The following is a 13,309-nucleotide window of genomic DNA, read 5'->3' as shown; positions in this document are numbered from 1 at the left end:
GAAGGGAGAGGGGGAAGGGCAGGCTGGACATTGCCACCTCATTGGCCCTGGCTCTGAGGTCAGGATGGGGCTTGTCTGAGGTGTGTGTTCCTCTGCGCCAAGTCCAGCTCACCCAAGAAATGGGTGTGTTGGCTGTGCCACTCGGGGGGTCCAGAGATGTGAACCACCTGCATTAGGAGCATGTGATTCTGTGCCAGGAATGTGGGTTTCCCACTCCAGTGGAATTCCAAGTCTCCCACAAGGCCCAGCAGCGGCGCCTGTGCTGTTGGAATCCTTGGTCCCAGGCTATTCCCTATGGTTTCCCCACACAGGAGGATCAGCAGGGTCAGTGTTGGGAGATTCCATGGCAGAGCAGGATTCAGGGGCTCAGGGACAGGAAACACCCGACAAGGTTACTCAGCAAGCGAGCGGGAGCCCCAAGAAGTGAAGTTAGGGCAGGGCCAGACTGCAGGAGCTGCCTCAGCTCCTGGGCTCTGCGAGTTTCAGACCTTATCAGGTCTTTGACCCCAGAGTGATCCATCTAGTTCTCTCATCCTCTCTGCCCCCGTTCCTCCCCTGGCATCTCACTCTGTGCCACTGTCTCTCTCCTGCCTCTCCTCCAGGTGGGTCCACATCCCCTTTCAGCAGCCCCATCACCTCTGACGAAGAGTACCTGAGCCCCCCAGAGGAGTTCCCAGAGCCTGGGGAGATCTGGCCCCAAACCCCCACCATGAAGCCCAGTCCCAGCCAGAATCGCCGTTCCTCTGACACTGGCTCCAAGGCACCCCCCACCTTTAAGGTCAGACCCCTGAGGCTAGCCCCAGCCCCTGCCCCCTGGGAACCTCTATTCCTTCATGTAGCCCCTTGCTCTTGGGGCCACACCAGGTTTCAGCACAGCCTGGAGCTTTGCCCCATGAACCCTTTTTACCCAGAGCCAGCCTCAGTCAGACTGAGGTGGAAGAGGCCTCTGTCCCAGATTCCCCAGCCTCCAGGAGTCAAAGCTGGGCCCTGACTGTCTCCCCTGACACATGGGGGTCCCCCTTCAGGTCTCACTTATGGACCAGTCAGTAAGAGAAGGCCAAGATGTCACCATGAGCATCCGAGTGCAGGGGGAGCCCAAGCCGGTGGTCTCCTGGTGAGTAGCAGCCACTGCCCCCACCTGCCAGCTCCCTCTGCTCCAGGCTGGGCTCCGGGTGGAAGGGAATGGGCCCTCTGTGGACTTCTCCATGATCTACAGGAGGCCACATCCCAGGTGTCGTGGTGCCATTCCCCCCCAACCTGCCCCTGCTCCCTCCTGGGGTTCAGGGCTCATTCAGGGCTTCCCTCTCAGAGGAGGGGTTTGGGTAACAAATGGTCTCGACCTGGAGCCATCTCACTCCTGGAGAAGGCTACCCACCCCCATCCCTGTCTGTTGACAACAGGGTGATTTTTGAGGCCTGCTTTGTGCCCAGCCCTCTGCTGGGCCCAAATGGAACCATTTGTTTCTGAGCTTCCAGAGCCCAGAGTTAAATGTGGGCCCCATCTGTGGTGCTATGTCCCAGGTGCCTGGAGCTTTGATTAGTTCACTTAGGTTTTTATTGGTTTGGGTTCTATTTTTCATTTTTAATTGATTGTCTCATCCCCAGTGTGATTTCTTAACATTGTAAGTTACTTTATATCCCTTTTGGGAAGTGGGAAAGCTATCTATTCGTTATAAATAAGTAAAAATAAGACATGAGGAAATTTAAGAGCTATTAAGAACTGAATAGCATAGCACTACTCTAAGTTCAGTTAGGTTCCTAGAAAGGAGAACCAGGTGGTCTGGAAGCTCCTGGCAGAGGTGGGATGGCAGAGTCGGGTAAATACTAACCCTAACCAGGGGGGCCCACGGTCGGTGAGACAGATCTGGGGAGGGGCCCAATGATATGGGCGTAGCAGAGGCCTGCTTGGCTCTGTACCCCCATTTCCCTGCCTGTGCCGGTGAGGACCCTGGGCCTGGGGACTGAGCTCTTGTCTCTCCGACAGGCTGAGGAACCGCCAGCCCGTTCGCCCAGACCAGCGGCGCTTCGCGGAGGAGGCAGAGGGTGGGCTGTGCCGGTTGCGGATCCTGGCTGCTGAACGGGGTGACGCTGGCTTCTATACTTGCAAAGCGGTTAATGAGTATGGCGCTCGTCAGTGCGAGGCCCGCCTGGAGGTCCGAGGTGAGTACCTCACGTTCTCCATGAACCTTTTAACCCTGTCCCCTGGCCGCGTTCCTGTCCAGTTGCCAACTTTCGCACAATATTATTTAGGGGATGCCAGAAAGGGCCTTCGCGATCCCCAAGTTTAGCTGCTTATATTGTAGTTGAGTCAACTGAGACCTAGAGAATGGAAGTGACTTGCCCAAGGCCACACAGCAAATTGCTCAGTGCTCAGCTTACTACACAGTATTGCCTTCCCCCATGGTCAATCACGACTGCCCCTGGTGGCCTGCCAGAGACCTTGCTTCCTGCCTCTGGCCATCCTCTTCCCACACTGTTCTAAGCCTTTGTCACTTTGCCCTTCCCAGGCCCCTCCCTCACACCCACTTCCCTCTCTTTCTTTTGCCTTTCGGCCCCCTCCCCACCCCATTGCTGTGCAGAAGCTGTTGTGGTTGTGGAGTGGCGACGGGGAGAGTCTGATAGTTGGACCCGTTCGGAGGGACCCCTGGGGTGATTTGGGCATGGAGCATCACAGGGACCCCAGGGGTGCCAGGGAGAGCAGAGCTGTGAAATGTCAAGATAGCTGGGTCCCGGAGTCGGGGCATAAAGGCAGGGGGCCTTTCAGGCAGTGCAGAGGGCAGCCCTAGCCAGGCTGCCCTCAGGAGCTGGTGCTTTTCCTCTCAAAAGCTGGCCATTTTCCTCTCCTTCCACCTCCCTTTCCCTGTGGGCAGTTCAGGGCTGGAAACTCCTCCTCAGCTCCACACTCAGCCATCATCGCTCCTTTCCTGGCAGAGGCCAGCTCTGAGAGCTTCTAAGATTCCCCCAGACCCCTGCTGGAGCCTGGACCCTAACAGTCACGGTCACCTCCGCTGGGCCCTGCCTGCCTCAGTTACCCACCGGCCCTGTGTCTCCTGTTCTTGGTGTTGCCACCTCCTCAGTCTCTGAATTCTTCAGTCCACCCACACCCCCTGCAACATAATCCTGGCCTGCTCCTCCTCTAGGGTCTGGCTCTGCCTTGCTTCTCTGTGTTAACCCACGTCTTGGTGCTTCTCTCTCTTTGGGGTTCCTCCCAACATCCCCCAGTTTGGGGTACTCCTGATGCCTGTGAATGCCTCTTCCCTGGTTACCCAGGGCCTCTACCTGCCCAGGAACCCCAGAGACCCGGCCTCTGGCTGGCTGCCCACCTCCCACCCCAGGGCTGCTCTTGGGGAAGCTGGATGTGGCAGTGCCACCCTGGCAGATTTAGAGGCAGCTGTCCATGCAGGGGGGTCCTAGCCAGGTCTGCGTGCGTGCGTGTGCGTGTGCTGCACTAACCTGCCGCTTGCTGACTGAGGTTTTTGTCTGTACACAGGCGAGTGAGCTCAGGGGGCCGCCTGCGCTCCCCCCGCTACCCTCCGAGCCGCGCCCCTGTCTCAGGCACCTCTCGGACCTCGCTGTGTTTCACTGCCTCCTGCCCACAGACCCTGCCGGCCTGCCGGCCTGGACCCTGTTCCAGCCTCCCCTCCCCTCCCTTCCCTGTGCAGCATCCTGGGATAGCCATGGGCCCCTAGGGACCCTCCCTTCCCAAGTGGACATTTGGCTGGGCAGGCCAGGAGCCCCCACACGGACTGAGTGCCAGGAAGGGGCGGCCATCAGGGGTATCAAGACCCCCTCCCCAGGCTTTCCCTGCAGGGAAACACCCAGCGAGCGCATGTGCTAGCTACCGTTGCTGTAGGCCCTGTCTGTCTATCCGTTTGTCTGTCTGTGTGTCTGTGACAGTCAGGGAAGGATGCCTCCAAGCTGGCGTGGGGTGAGGCAGAGGGGGAGAGACAGGGCATGTCATCCCCAGGATGGAGGGACCCAGAGGGACAGGCTGTTGTTGACAAGGAGCTCATGATGGGGGGCAGGGCACTGACCACTCCAGAAACAGGTTTGAAGTGGCACAACACTATTTCAAAAGAGACCAAAAGCCAGAGGCTCCCGGACCCTGCCCTGATGAGGAGGTCTGGTGGAGTCCTGGCTGTGGCAGGTTTAGGGTCCATTTGGGGTTCCCTCATTTGCTGTCAGGGCCGGGAGGCTCTGTCTGGGCATGCGGGAGTCAGGCAGACTTGGCATAGCAGTAGGTCCTGCTGTCGTGGGCGTGGAGATGTTCGGAAATACCTGTTTCTTAGCTGAAATAAAGTCCAGTTTGTACCCAGCTGGTGTACTGTGTTTTCTTCTTTTCCGCCGCCGTCTTTGCCCCTACCTAGCCCTCAGGTTCCCTGTCCACTTCCCCTAAAACCCCCTCCCTAGCCCAGCTGGGGTTGCCATCCTGAAGCCAGGCCTGGGGCACCTCCTTGCTGTCCTGGCCAGCCAGGCGGGCGGGTTCTCCCTGTCTGCAAAGGAACAAAATGCATCTCTTTCTCTGTGTCTGTCTGTCTCTCTGTGTGTGCGTGTGTGTGTTTCCCTTGCCCCATATGTCTCTGCTCCATACGTGCCCCCCATGACTGCCTCCCCCAGCACACCCTGAGAGCCGGTCCCTGGCCGTGCTGGCCCCCCTGCAGGACGTGGACGTGGGGGCCGGGGAGATGGCGCTGTTTGAGTGCCTGGTGGCAGGTCCTGCTGACGTGGAGGTAGACTGGATGTCCCGCGGCCGCCTGCTGCAGCCTGCGCTGCTCAAATGCAAGATGCATTTCGATGGCCGGAAATGCAAGCTGCTGCTCACCTCTGTTCACGAGGACGACAGTGGCGTGTACACCTGCAAGCTCAGCACGGCCAAAGGTAACTGCCCTCTCGGGCCCTAGGGCTGCTGTGGGTACCCAAGAGTGGGAGGGAGGGGTTGGGAGGTGAAGGAGTTGGGTGCAGAATAAGATAGGCGCCATCGCCTTGGGGAAGAGCGGTGGGTGGGAGATGGCGCAGTCCACCTGCCTCAGTGCAACCAGCACTTGGAGCAGCATCTGGCACCAAGGACTCGCTGTGTCAGTGTTAGCTGTCGCTCCTGTTAGGGTCCTGTCTGCTCAAGTGTGGCAGACCAACCTGGATGTGGGTTCCCATTTTTGTCCTGCCGCATACCCGCCACGTGACTTTGGACAAGTTACTTCATCTCTCTGAGCTTTAGACTATTCATCTGTAAAAAGGGATCATAATGCCTCGCTCGTAGGGGATCGGGAGGATTAATGAGCTAATGAATGTAAAGAACAAAGCACAGCGCCTGGCGAAGGGTGCCACCTAATAAATGTCAGCCATTATTATTATTAATGACATCTCTGACCTGGTCCCCGTCCTCATTTGAAGAGTGGAAACAATGCCTCACCTGATTATGGTGATGAGCACCTAAGGTGACACTGGAGGGCTCTGTAAGCGGGAAAGGACCAGGTCAGCATAAGGGGCTGCTATTTCTCCCAGAAGATTCTGTGTGGGGCGATAGACTGGGGCAAAGGGGCTCCGGGTCTGGGGTGGTTGGGAGGGAGTGAGGGCACAACCCAGGGGCAGAGGAGAATTCCCAAGGCAGGGGAAAGGGGTGTGGGGGAGGGAAGGGGCTTGGCTTCTGGGCCCTTCTCTTAGCGCTGAGCCGAGCAGCATCCTGGGTGGGCAGGTGAGGTGAGAAGGGGAGAACCAGGCCTGGGCCCTGGACACCTGTCATATCCCCAGCCACCGTGGCATCCTGCTGCCGCCCTTGCTGACCTCTACCCTCCTGAGAAGTCCCGGTCTTTGGATCTTGCCCACTGCCGCGCTTCGGTGCCCAGGGACCTTGCTAGGCTCTACCCAAGCTCCAGCTCCTGGCCCAGCCCCCTTCCCTGCCCAGCATGAGGTCAGGGCCTGTGGGTTGGGGTGCCTGGGATTCCATGGCCTTTCTTGCCCCAGTGGTGACCTTTCCCCCTAGATGAGCTGACCTGCAGTGCCCGCCTGATTGTGCGGCCCTCGCTGGCACCCCTGTTCACCCGGTTGCTAGAGGATGTGGAAGTGTTGGAAGGCCGTGCAGCCCGCTTTGACTGCAAGATCAGTGGCACCCCGCCTCCCTCCGTGACCTGGACTCATTTTGGTATAGCCCTCCGCCCTACAGAAGATGTTGGGGGACCCCCAAGGGCCAGAGAGTAGGGCCCCTTGCTGAGCCTGCTCTGCATCCCGCCCTCCCCCTCACCCCCCCCAGGCCGCCCTGTGGAGGAGAGCGAGAACTTGCGGCTGCGGCAGGACGGGGGTCTGCACTCACTGTACATTGCCCACGTGGGCAGTGAGGACGAGGGGCTCTACGCGGTTAGTGCCACCAACACCCATGGCCAGGCCCACTGTTCGGCCCAGCTCTACGTGGAGGAGCCTCGGACGGCCGCCACTGGCCCCAGGTACCACCTGGGGCCCCCGGTGCTCCTGGGGCTGCCTCTGTGGGGCCCTAGCCCTGTGGTGGGAGGTGCAGCTCTGGGACTCTGGGCAGCCATGTGGTTTTTACAGCTCAAAGCTGGAGAAGATGCCGTCTATCCCTGAGGAGCCAGAGCATGGCGAGTTGGAGCGGTTGTCCATGCCTGACTTCCTGCGGCCACTGCAGGACCTGGAGGTGGGACTGGCCAAGGAGGCCATGCTGGAATGCCAGGTGACTGGCCTGCCCTACCCCACCATCAGCTGGTTCCACAATGGCCACCGGATCCAGAGCAGCGATGACCGGCGCATGACACAGTGTATGTGTTTGGGGGGGGACCCTGGGGAGTGTCCCTTCCAGCCCCCTCTTTGCTTGCAGTGCCCTCCTGTCTCCCCATCCTCCGGCCTTCCTTTTCTAACCTGGTCAGGGATGTGGCATCTCGGGGAGGGGAACCCAGAGGGGCTATGAGCTTTTTGCCGCCATCCTCGAGCCTACACAGCACCCATCTGCTGAGTCACCATTCTGGGCCTTGGTGGCTTTGTTAGCACTTTATGGACAGGCAGTACAGCCCGCTGCTGACTGGGCAAGTTACAGAACCCCTCTGTGCCTCAGTTTCCTCATCTGTAATGGGCTTGTTAAGATAATTAAATCAGTGACTACGTGTAAAGCACTTAGAGCAGGCCCTGGCAAATAGCAAGTAGTCAGTACGTGTTAAGTCTTCTGGTTACTGTTGTTGTTGTTGCCATCACTGTCGTCCTTGTAGGCAAAGCGGTGCCTGTTAGGCCTGCAGTGAAAAGGCCGGTGTGGGCAGTGTCTGGCCTCGAAAGGAGGCTTGGCCAGAGTTGTTCACAAACAGCAAATAAAGAAGGAGCGGGAAGAAAATACAAAGGAACATATTTGGGACTGAGTCCTTTCCGCCTGGGGTATTTCTCATGGGAGTATCTCAGTTCCAGCCTTGAAGGAATCAGAGTCTCCGTGTGACAAAACTCGCCAGGCTCTGAGTGCTGAAGGCCTGACGTGGATGACCTCACCTTCCGTACTAGGCGCCTGTGAGGCAGGGACTATTATTCCTGTTTACAGATGGGTAAACTGAGGCTTACAGAGACAGGGACTAGTTCAAAGACAGACAAGGACTGTCTGGCTCTGGCTTCTCCTGTCACCCATGCCCTACCTCCAGTGCCACCACCGTGGCTCTGACCCTTCCCCTCAGCCCCCTCCCTCAGTGGCTGTCTTTGCTTACTTAGCCCACAGTCTTTCTATCTCCTAATAGAAGTTCTGCTTGAGGCCCTGGGTGGGTGTCTGTCTCAGAAGCTCAGCTGGCGTCTCTTCCGTATGAATCTGGGGTCAGTGGCAGCCCTTGGTTTCTCTTCTTTTATAAATAGTGTCAGCAGAGATAAATGAGTGGGTGACTGTTCCATGCAGAGATAACCACTAAGGGAAGGGAGGGGTGTTGGGGGACTGCCCTGACACGAAGGAGGATAGTGCAGGCCTCTTCCCCTTCACGTCCCCTCTGGAGATGTCCCCCTTGTCACCATTCAGGGAGCACAGTGTAGGGAAAGAGCTTCGAATTCAGAGGGAATCAAGTTCAAGCCATAGCTCCATCATTTATTAGCTGTATGACCTTGGACAAGTCTGTTAATGTCTCTGACCTCATTGGTAAAATGAGGATAATTTTGCAGGGTCGTTGAAGGGATTATGAGGGGAAAATGCATGTCAAGTAGCTGGCATAGGCTAGGCACAGAGCAAACAACTCTTAACTCTTACTGTAATTTATAATATATTTGGCACTTACTGCATGCAAGGCATTGAGATCTGCTGGAAGTCCTGGGGGGAATCAGGGATGGGGGTGAAAAGGGCCCCTCCCAGACATGGCAGAGAAGGCTTCCCAGGTTGGTGCTCACCTGAACTGTGTCTTAAAGGAGAAGGAGACCTTAGTAAGGGAAGAATATTCCAGAAGGGAGGAATTTTCTGAGCAAAGGACCTGGAGATGGAACTTCCATGGCTTGTTCAGGGACCTATACTGGCTTGTCTGGGTCAGATGGTGGAAGACTAGCCAGAGACGGGCCAGATGGGCACGTAGGCTGAGGGCTTTGTCTGCCTCCCATACATAGTAGGTGCCTTTAACATTTCCGGGCCGAGGCAACATGCAGTGCCATTGGCGAGTGTGGACTGCACTAGTGCAGGGCTTTCGTGGGGTCTGTGCTGGCAATGGGACTGCAGGGGCCATGGGGATCGAGAAGAGGGGACTGAGGGAGGGGCCTTAGGAGCGAAGCCTTCTCAGAACTTGGACACGGAGGTGTGCACCCCCACCCCAGAGGTGCGGAGAAGAAGGGAAATCAGCGGGCTGCAGAGGTTGGCTGAACCGGTATGGGAGGAAGGCGAGAAGTCGCTGAGCATGAAGTACAGAAGGGACAGGCAGGAGGAGCTAGGGCTGCAGGTGTAAACTTGGCAGCCTGGACCTGGGGTTTGCCACACAATGGACACACTTCTTGCTTGTCTGCAAATCCATTCCCCCTCGCCTCCTCCCTGAGTGGAGGAGAGGGAGGGGTTGAAGGGCCAGGCCTAGTGTGGCATGGGCTCACCCCTCGAAGTATCCTCCTAGCTCAGGCCCAGTATCACTGTCCCCCCCACCCCCAGACAGGGATGTGCATCGCTTGGTGTTCCCTGCTGTGGGACCTCAGCATGCTGGTGTCTACAAGAGCGTCATCGCCAACAAGCTGGGCAAAGCTGCCTGTTATGCCCACCTCTATGTCACAGGTGAGGCATCTTCCTGGCCAGTTGCACAGCCTAGTCTCTGGCCTACCTAAGGGGCTGGGTGAAGGAGGGGCCCTTGCACCAGCGCCCTTCCTTCAGTCCCCTGGGAAGCCATCTGGCCTTGCCCCTGCCCCTGTGGCTGTGCCACCCGGTCCCCAGCCCAAGGCTTGCTGATCCTGCAGAGCCATTGGGCCCTAAAGGACCCAGCAGATGCTTGACTTGTGGCTTTCAGATGTGGTTCCAGGCCCTCCAGATGGTGCCCCACAGGTGGTGGCTGTGACTGGGAGGATGGTCACACTCACGTGGAACCCCCCCAGGAGTCTGGACATGGCCATTGGTGGGTCAGGGCCACGCCGGGCTGGGGGTGGGCGTGGGGGTGGGGGTGTGGACAGGGCAAGCTCGGGCAGGGGTGCCAAGGGAGCCAAGAGGGGAGGGCAGGGCCCAGGGAGGCATATGGGATGATGGGAGTGGACGGTACTGGGAGCATGGCCGGAGCAGTCTTGCCTGTCTCCTGTCCGTGGTGGGTGAAGGCCTGGCTCGGGGTCAGGAGAGGAGACAAAGGGGGCCACCACATTCCTTTCTCTTTCTCAGAGGGGTTGGGTGCTTGGGAATAAGCTCTCCTTCCCTGTTCACGATCTCTTCCTGCTCTGTGCCTCAGTTTCCCCACCTCAGATAGTAGCAGGGAATTCGATACAAGTCAAGCTCCCTTCATGCCTGTGGACCCCATGCCTGGCACCTCGTTGGCTCTGAGCCAGTGGTTGGGCAAGAGCAGATGAGGGGCAAGCAGAAGCAACAAGAGAAACTGAGGCAGGTCCTCAGAGCAGACTAATGATGAGCTCTCGGGTCCTGAGCCAGCTGAATGGGGGTGGGGGACACCTCAGCAATGCCCACCTCTAGCAGCTGCCTCCCCACCAGACCCGGACGCCCTGACCTACACTGTGCAGCACCAGGAGCTGGGCTCAGACCAGTGGACAGCTCTGGCCACGGGCCTGCGGGAGCCTGGGTGGTCGGCCATAGGGCTGCGCAAGGGGGCCCAGCATATCTTCCGGGTCCTCAGTGCCACCATCAAGAGCAGCAGCAAACCTTCGCCCCCCTCTGAACCTGTGCAGCTCCTGGAGCGCGGTGAGCCTGGGTGGTCTTACGAGGCGGGGGGTGGGAGCTGCTGGGCCAGGAGACTGGGTCCCCATGGTGGAGGCTCAAGAGCTGGTCGGGGTATGAGAGCTATGACAGGAATAGCAAAGCTGGGCGCTACCTTGATGGTCAGGGTGCTTTCTTCTCACTCCTGAAAGCAGCACTCCTAGTGGGCAAGGCTGAGGCTGTGGAGTCAGACACGTGGGGGTGCAGTCCCAGTTCTGCTGCTTCCTAGCTGTGTTCCCTAGACAAAGTGCTCAACCTTTCCCCCAGCTTCCTCAGCTGTGGAAATGGAGCTCCCAGAGCAATTGGAGGGTTAAAGGAGCAGTGGGTACTAAGGATCTGGAGTCAAGCCCAGCATAGAGCCTGCACTCTCCTCCTCTTAGGCCCGCCCCTGGAGGAGGCACCTGCTGTGCTGGACAAGCCAGACATCGTGTATGTGGTGGAGGGACAGCCTGCCAGTGTCACCGTCACCTTTAACCACGTGGAGGCCCAGATCGTCTGGAGGAGGTGGGGCTCCGCCTTGCATGCCCCACTTCCCACAAGTGGCAGTCCAGCTCCAGCCATCCTGGGTGACCTCCCTGTCGTGTCCCTTAGCTGCCGAGGGGCCCTCCTGGAGGCACGGACAGGTGTGTATGAGTTGAGCCAGCCAGATGATGACCAGTACTGTCTTCGGATCTGCCGGGTTAGCCGCCGGGACATGGGGCCTCTCACCTGCACTGCCCGAAACCGCCACGGCACACAGGCCTGCTCGGTCACACTGGAGCTGGCAGGTGGGTGATAGTACGCCTCCTTCCCTCTCCTCCCTCTGAGGCCCACAGCCCTCTCCTCACACCCCCAGGTGCACCTGCCAGTCTCAGGTCTTCCCTCTCAGGCCTATCCATCCAATAGCTATAATGATACCAGTACTACTAAGTAATAACAGTAATAGTACTAGTAAGATATTTATTGAGCACCTAGTATGCACCAGGCTCAGTGCTAAGTATCTTACATGTATTATTTCATTTAATATTTACCAATGCTGTGAAATGAGGGTTGGTTATTATCCCCATTTTACAGATGGGGGAACTGAGGCTCAGAGTGTGCTAAGTAAGAGGCCCAAGGTCACACAACTTAATAAGTACAAGAGCTGGGATTCAAGCCCAGATGCCCAACTCCAAAGCCAGAGGGTGCTTTTTGCTCCTGTGTTAAATACAACGTGAAATAGTACCTCAACTGTAACAAGTGTAGGGAGACCGAGTCGATTTAAAAAAGAAAAAAGCCCAAGAGACCACATCTTATCACGAGACTCCCAGTTCTGGGGATCCTGGCTGCCCGTCGCATGGCCTGTTGGACAGAGCCTCCCAATCTTTGCAGTGAGGACCCTTTTTATAGTTTCTCCTTCAGAGATGTAGTCTGCAACCCCTAGCATGCATTAAGTGGTAATTGTCTTGTTTTCCAGTTTGTTAATTAATTCTAGACATATGTAACTGCCACTCAGAACTTCGGACCAGCGCCAGCTAAACAGTGTTACCTGCTGAGTAGATACAATTCCAACCGAATGCAAAGAAAGTGACATTTTAGTTAGCACAGGCAAGCTTATCCTGGGTACATTTTCTGTTGCTTTGAAAAGACTGTTCAAGTTGACTTGAAATTTTCCAGTTTTGACCTTCATAGAGCCCACCCCGCAGTCCCCACTTTCCCCACCCAGACTAGAAACCAGATTCCTAGAGGGGAGGTAAGGCTGCTTTAAAGTGGAAGAGAAGTGGCAGGAAAGTACGTGAGGAAGAGATGGGGGAGCCCTGCTGGCCCCACTGTGGATGGCGGATGTGGGGTCCACAGATCGTCTGGGCCCCTGGTCTCCCTTTTACGTGTCTTTCCCTTGCCCAGCTTCCCCTCATCCCATCCCCTGGCACTTCCTATTCAATCACCACTCTGCTCCTTGATAGTACCGTCTGCAGGACTCATCTTTCTTCCCAGATATAGGAAGAGGCCCAGGCCACTGAGAGCCCCTGCACCCTGGCCTGCCACAGACAGTGACTGAGGGAGACTGTGTCCCAGCCGGCCAGGACTAGACAGGCCTGGGGCTTGGAGCTACCCCGTCTCCCACTGTGCCCTAGCTTCAGGCAGGGCAAGTGGAATGGTCCCTTTCGTCCACTGCTGCCCCACTGGGGCATCTTGCTCACTCCCAGGACGCCCTCCCCTTTTATCTGTGTAAAACCAAGCTGTGTGCCTGTGATGGGTGCTGGTCCGTGCCCAGCACCGCAGCTCTTCCCTCGGGGCCTGATCACTCCCATTCCCCTTAAAGCCGAGATCCTCAAACGTGCTCAAGAGGGGAGCACCAGGAAGTCACAGGCTCCTCTGCAAAGCAATTTGGAATACATCTGTAATACCATCATGAGAATGAGGAGCCACTTTATAAGGAAATGACACCATCGCATGATATGTGCAGAGAATAAAATCACAGTCACAGTGGGAGAACTAAGCTGAGAACCGGTACCCCACCTTGCATGTTTCCAGGTGGTAGAAGGCCCTTTAAATAGTTAAACAAGATTCAGGGAGAAAACATAAAAACAGAGCCAATGCCATGGTCAACTTCATTCAGGGTCACAGGCTGAGCGGCCTGCAGGGCCCAGGATGGCGCAGTCCAAGAAGCCCGCAGTGGGACTGTGCAGAAGGACAGTTACCCACAGGGGGCAGCGTTGAGCCACTCTGCACCAGCCAGTTAACGCAGTAAGAGGCTCAGCATGGCCAGTGCTGACTTTTCAAGAGAGGCAGGAAATCCAGATTTCTTTTGTGTGTGAGAATCAACTAATTTCAAAGCTGGCAGATAAACACGGGGGGTCAAACAAAGCAAGCCTGAACCCTCTGACTTAGGTTTTCTGATATTTGGAGATCATTACCTATGCATTTCCAGGGAGAGTGCTTGTTCCAGGCAAGGACCTCTGGTGGTCCACGGGCGAATTTGAGAGCCTCAGTGGTTGAGGTGCTGGGGCTC

At 57.1% G+C, this 13,309-nt stretch overlaps 1 protein-coding gene across 10 annotated transcripts in view; it reads left to right on the top strand.

Annotated features, from left to right (window-relative positions):
• The window catches only part of SPEG (striated muscle enriched protein kinase), a 55,404-nt gene that overhangs the window by 25,038 nt on the left and 17,057 nt on the right, over window positions 1–13,309 (top strand). For 9 of the 10 annotated variants that reach the window (XM_033111836.1, XM_033111838.1, XM_033111837.1 and 6 more), the window contains 12 exons: window positions 603–778; window positions 1,026–1,114; window positions 1,984–2,159; window positions 4,617–4,877; window positions 5,980–6,138; window positions 6,247–6,436; window positions 6,543–6,766; window positions 9,085–9,204; window positions 9,434–9,538; window positions 10,117–10,323; window positions 10,719–10,842; window positions 10,930–11,105. In XM_033111836.1, the coding sequence (XP_032967727.1) occupies window positions 603–778; window positions 1,026–1,114; window positions 1,984–2,159; window positions 4,617–4,877; window positions 5,980–6,138; window positions 6,247–6,436; window positions 6,543–6,766; window positions 9,085–9,204; window positions 9,434–9,538; window positions 10,117–10,323; window positions 10,719–10,842; window positions 10,930–11,105 (2,007 nt within the window). Of the gene's footprint in view, window positions 1–602; window positions 779–1,025; window positions 1,115–1,983; window positions 2,160–3,489; window positions 4,309–4,616; window positions 4,878–5,979; window positions 6,139–6,246; window positions 6,437–6,542; window positions 6,767–9,084; window positions 9,205–9,433; window positions 9,539–10,116; window positions 10,324–10,718; window positions 10,843–10,929; window positions 11,106–13,309 lie in introns of those variants that run through there. The other variant, XM_033111844.1, reaches the window with a different exon arrangement.

Source organism: Rhinolophus ferrumequinum, chromosome 8 (genome assembly GCF_004115265.2).
Source record: "Rhinolophus ferrumequinum isolate MPI-CBG mRhiFer1 chromosome 8, mRhiFer1_v1.p, whole genome shotgun sequence".
Taxonomy (NCBI): Eukaryota; Metazoa; Chordata; class Mammalia; order Chiroptera; family Rhinolophidae; genus Rhinolophus; species Rhinolophus ferrumequinum.
Note: the sequence above shows the minus strand (reverse complement) of the source record. Positions and strands in the feature narration are given on the sequence as shown.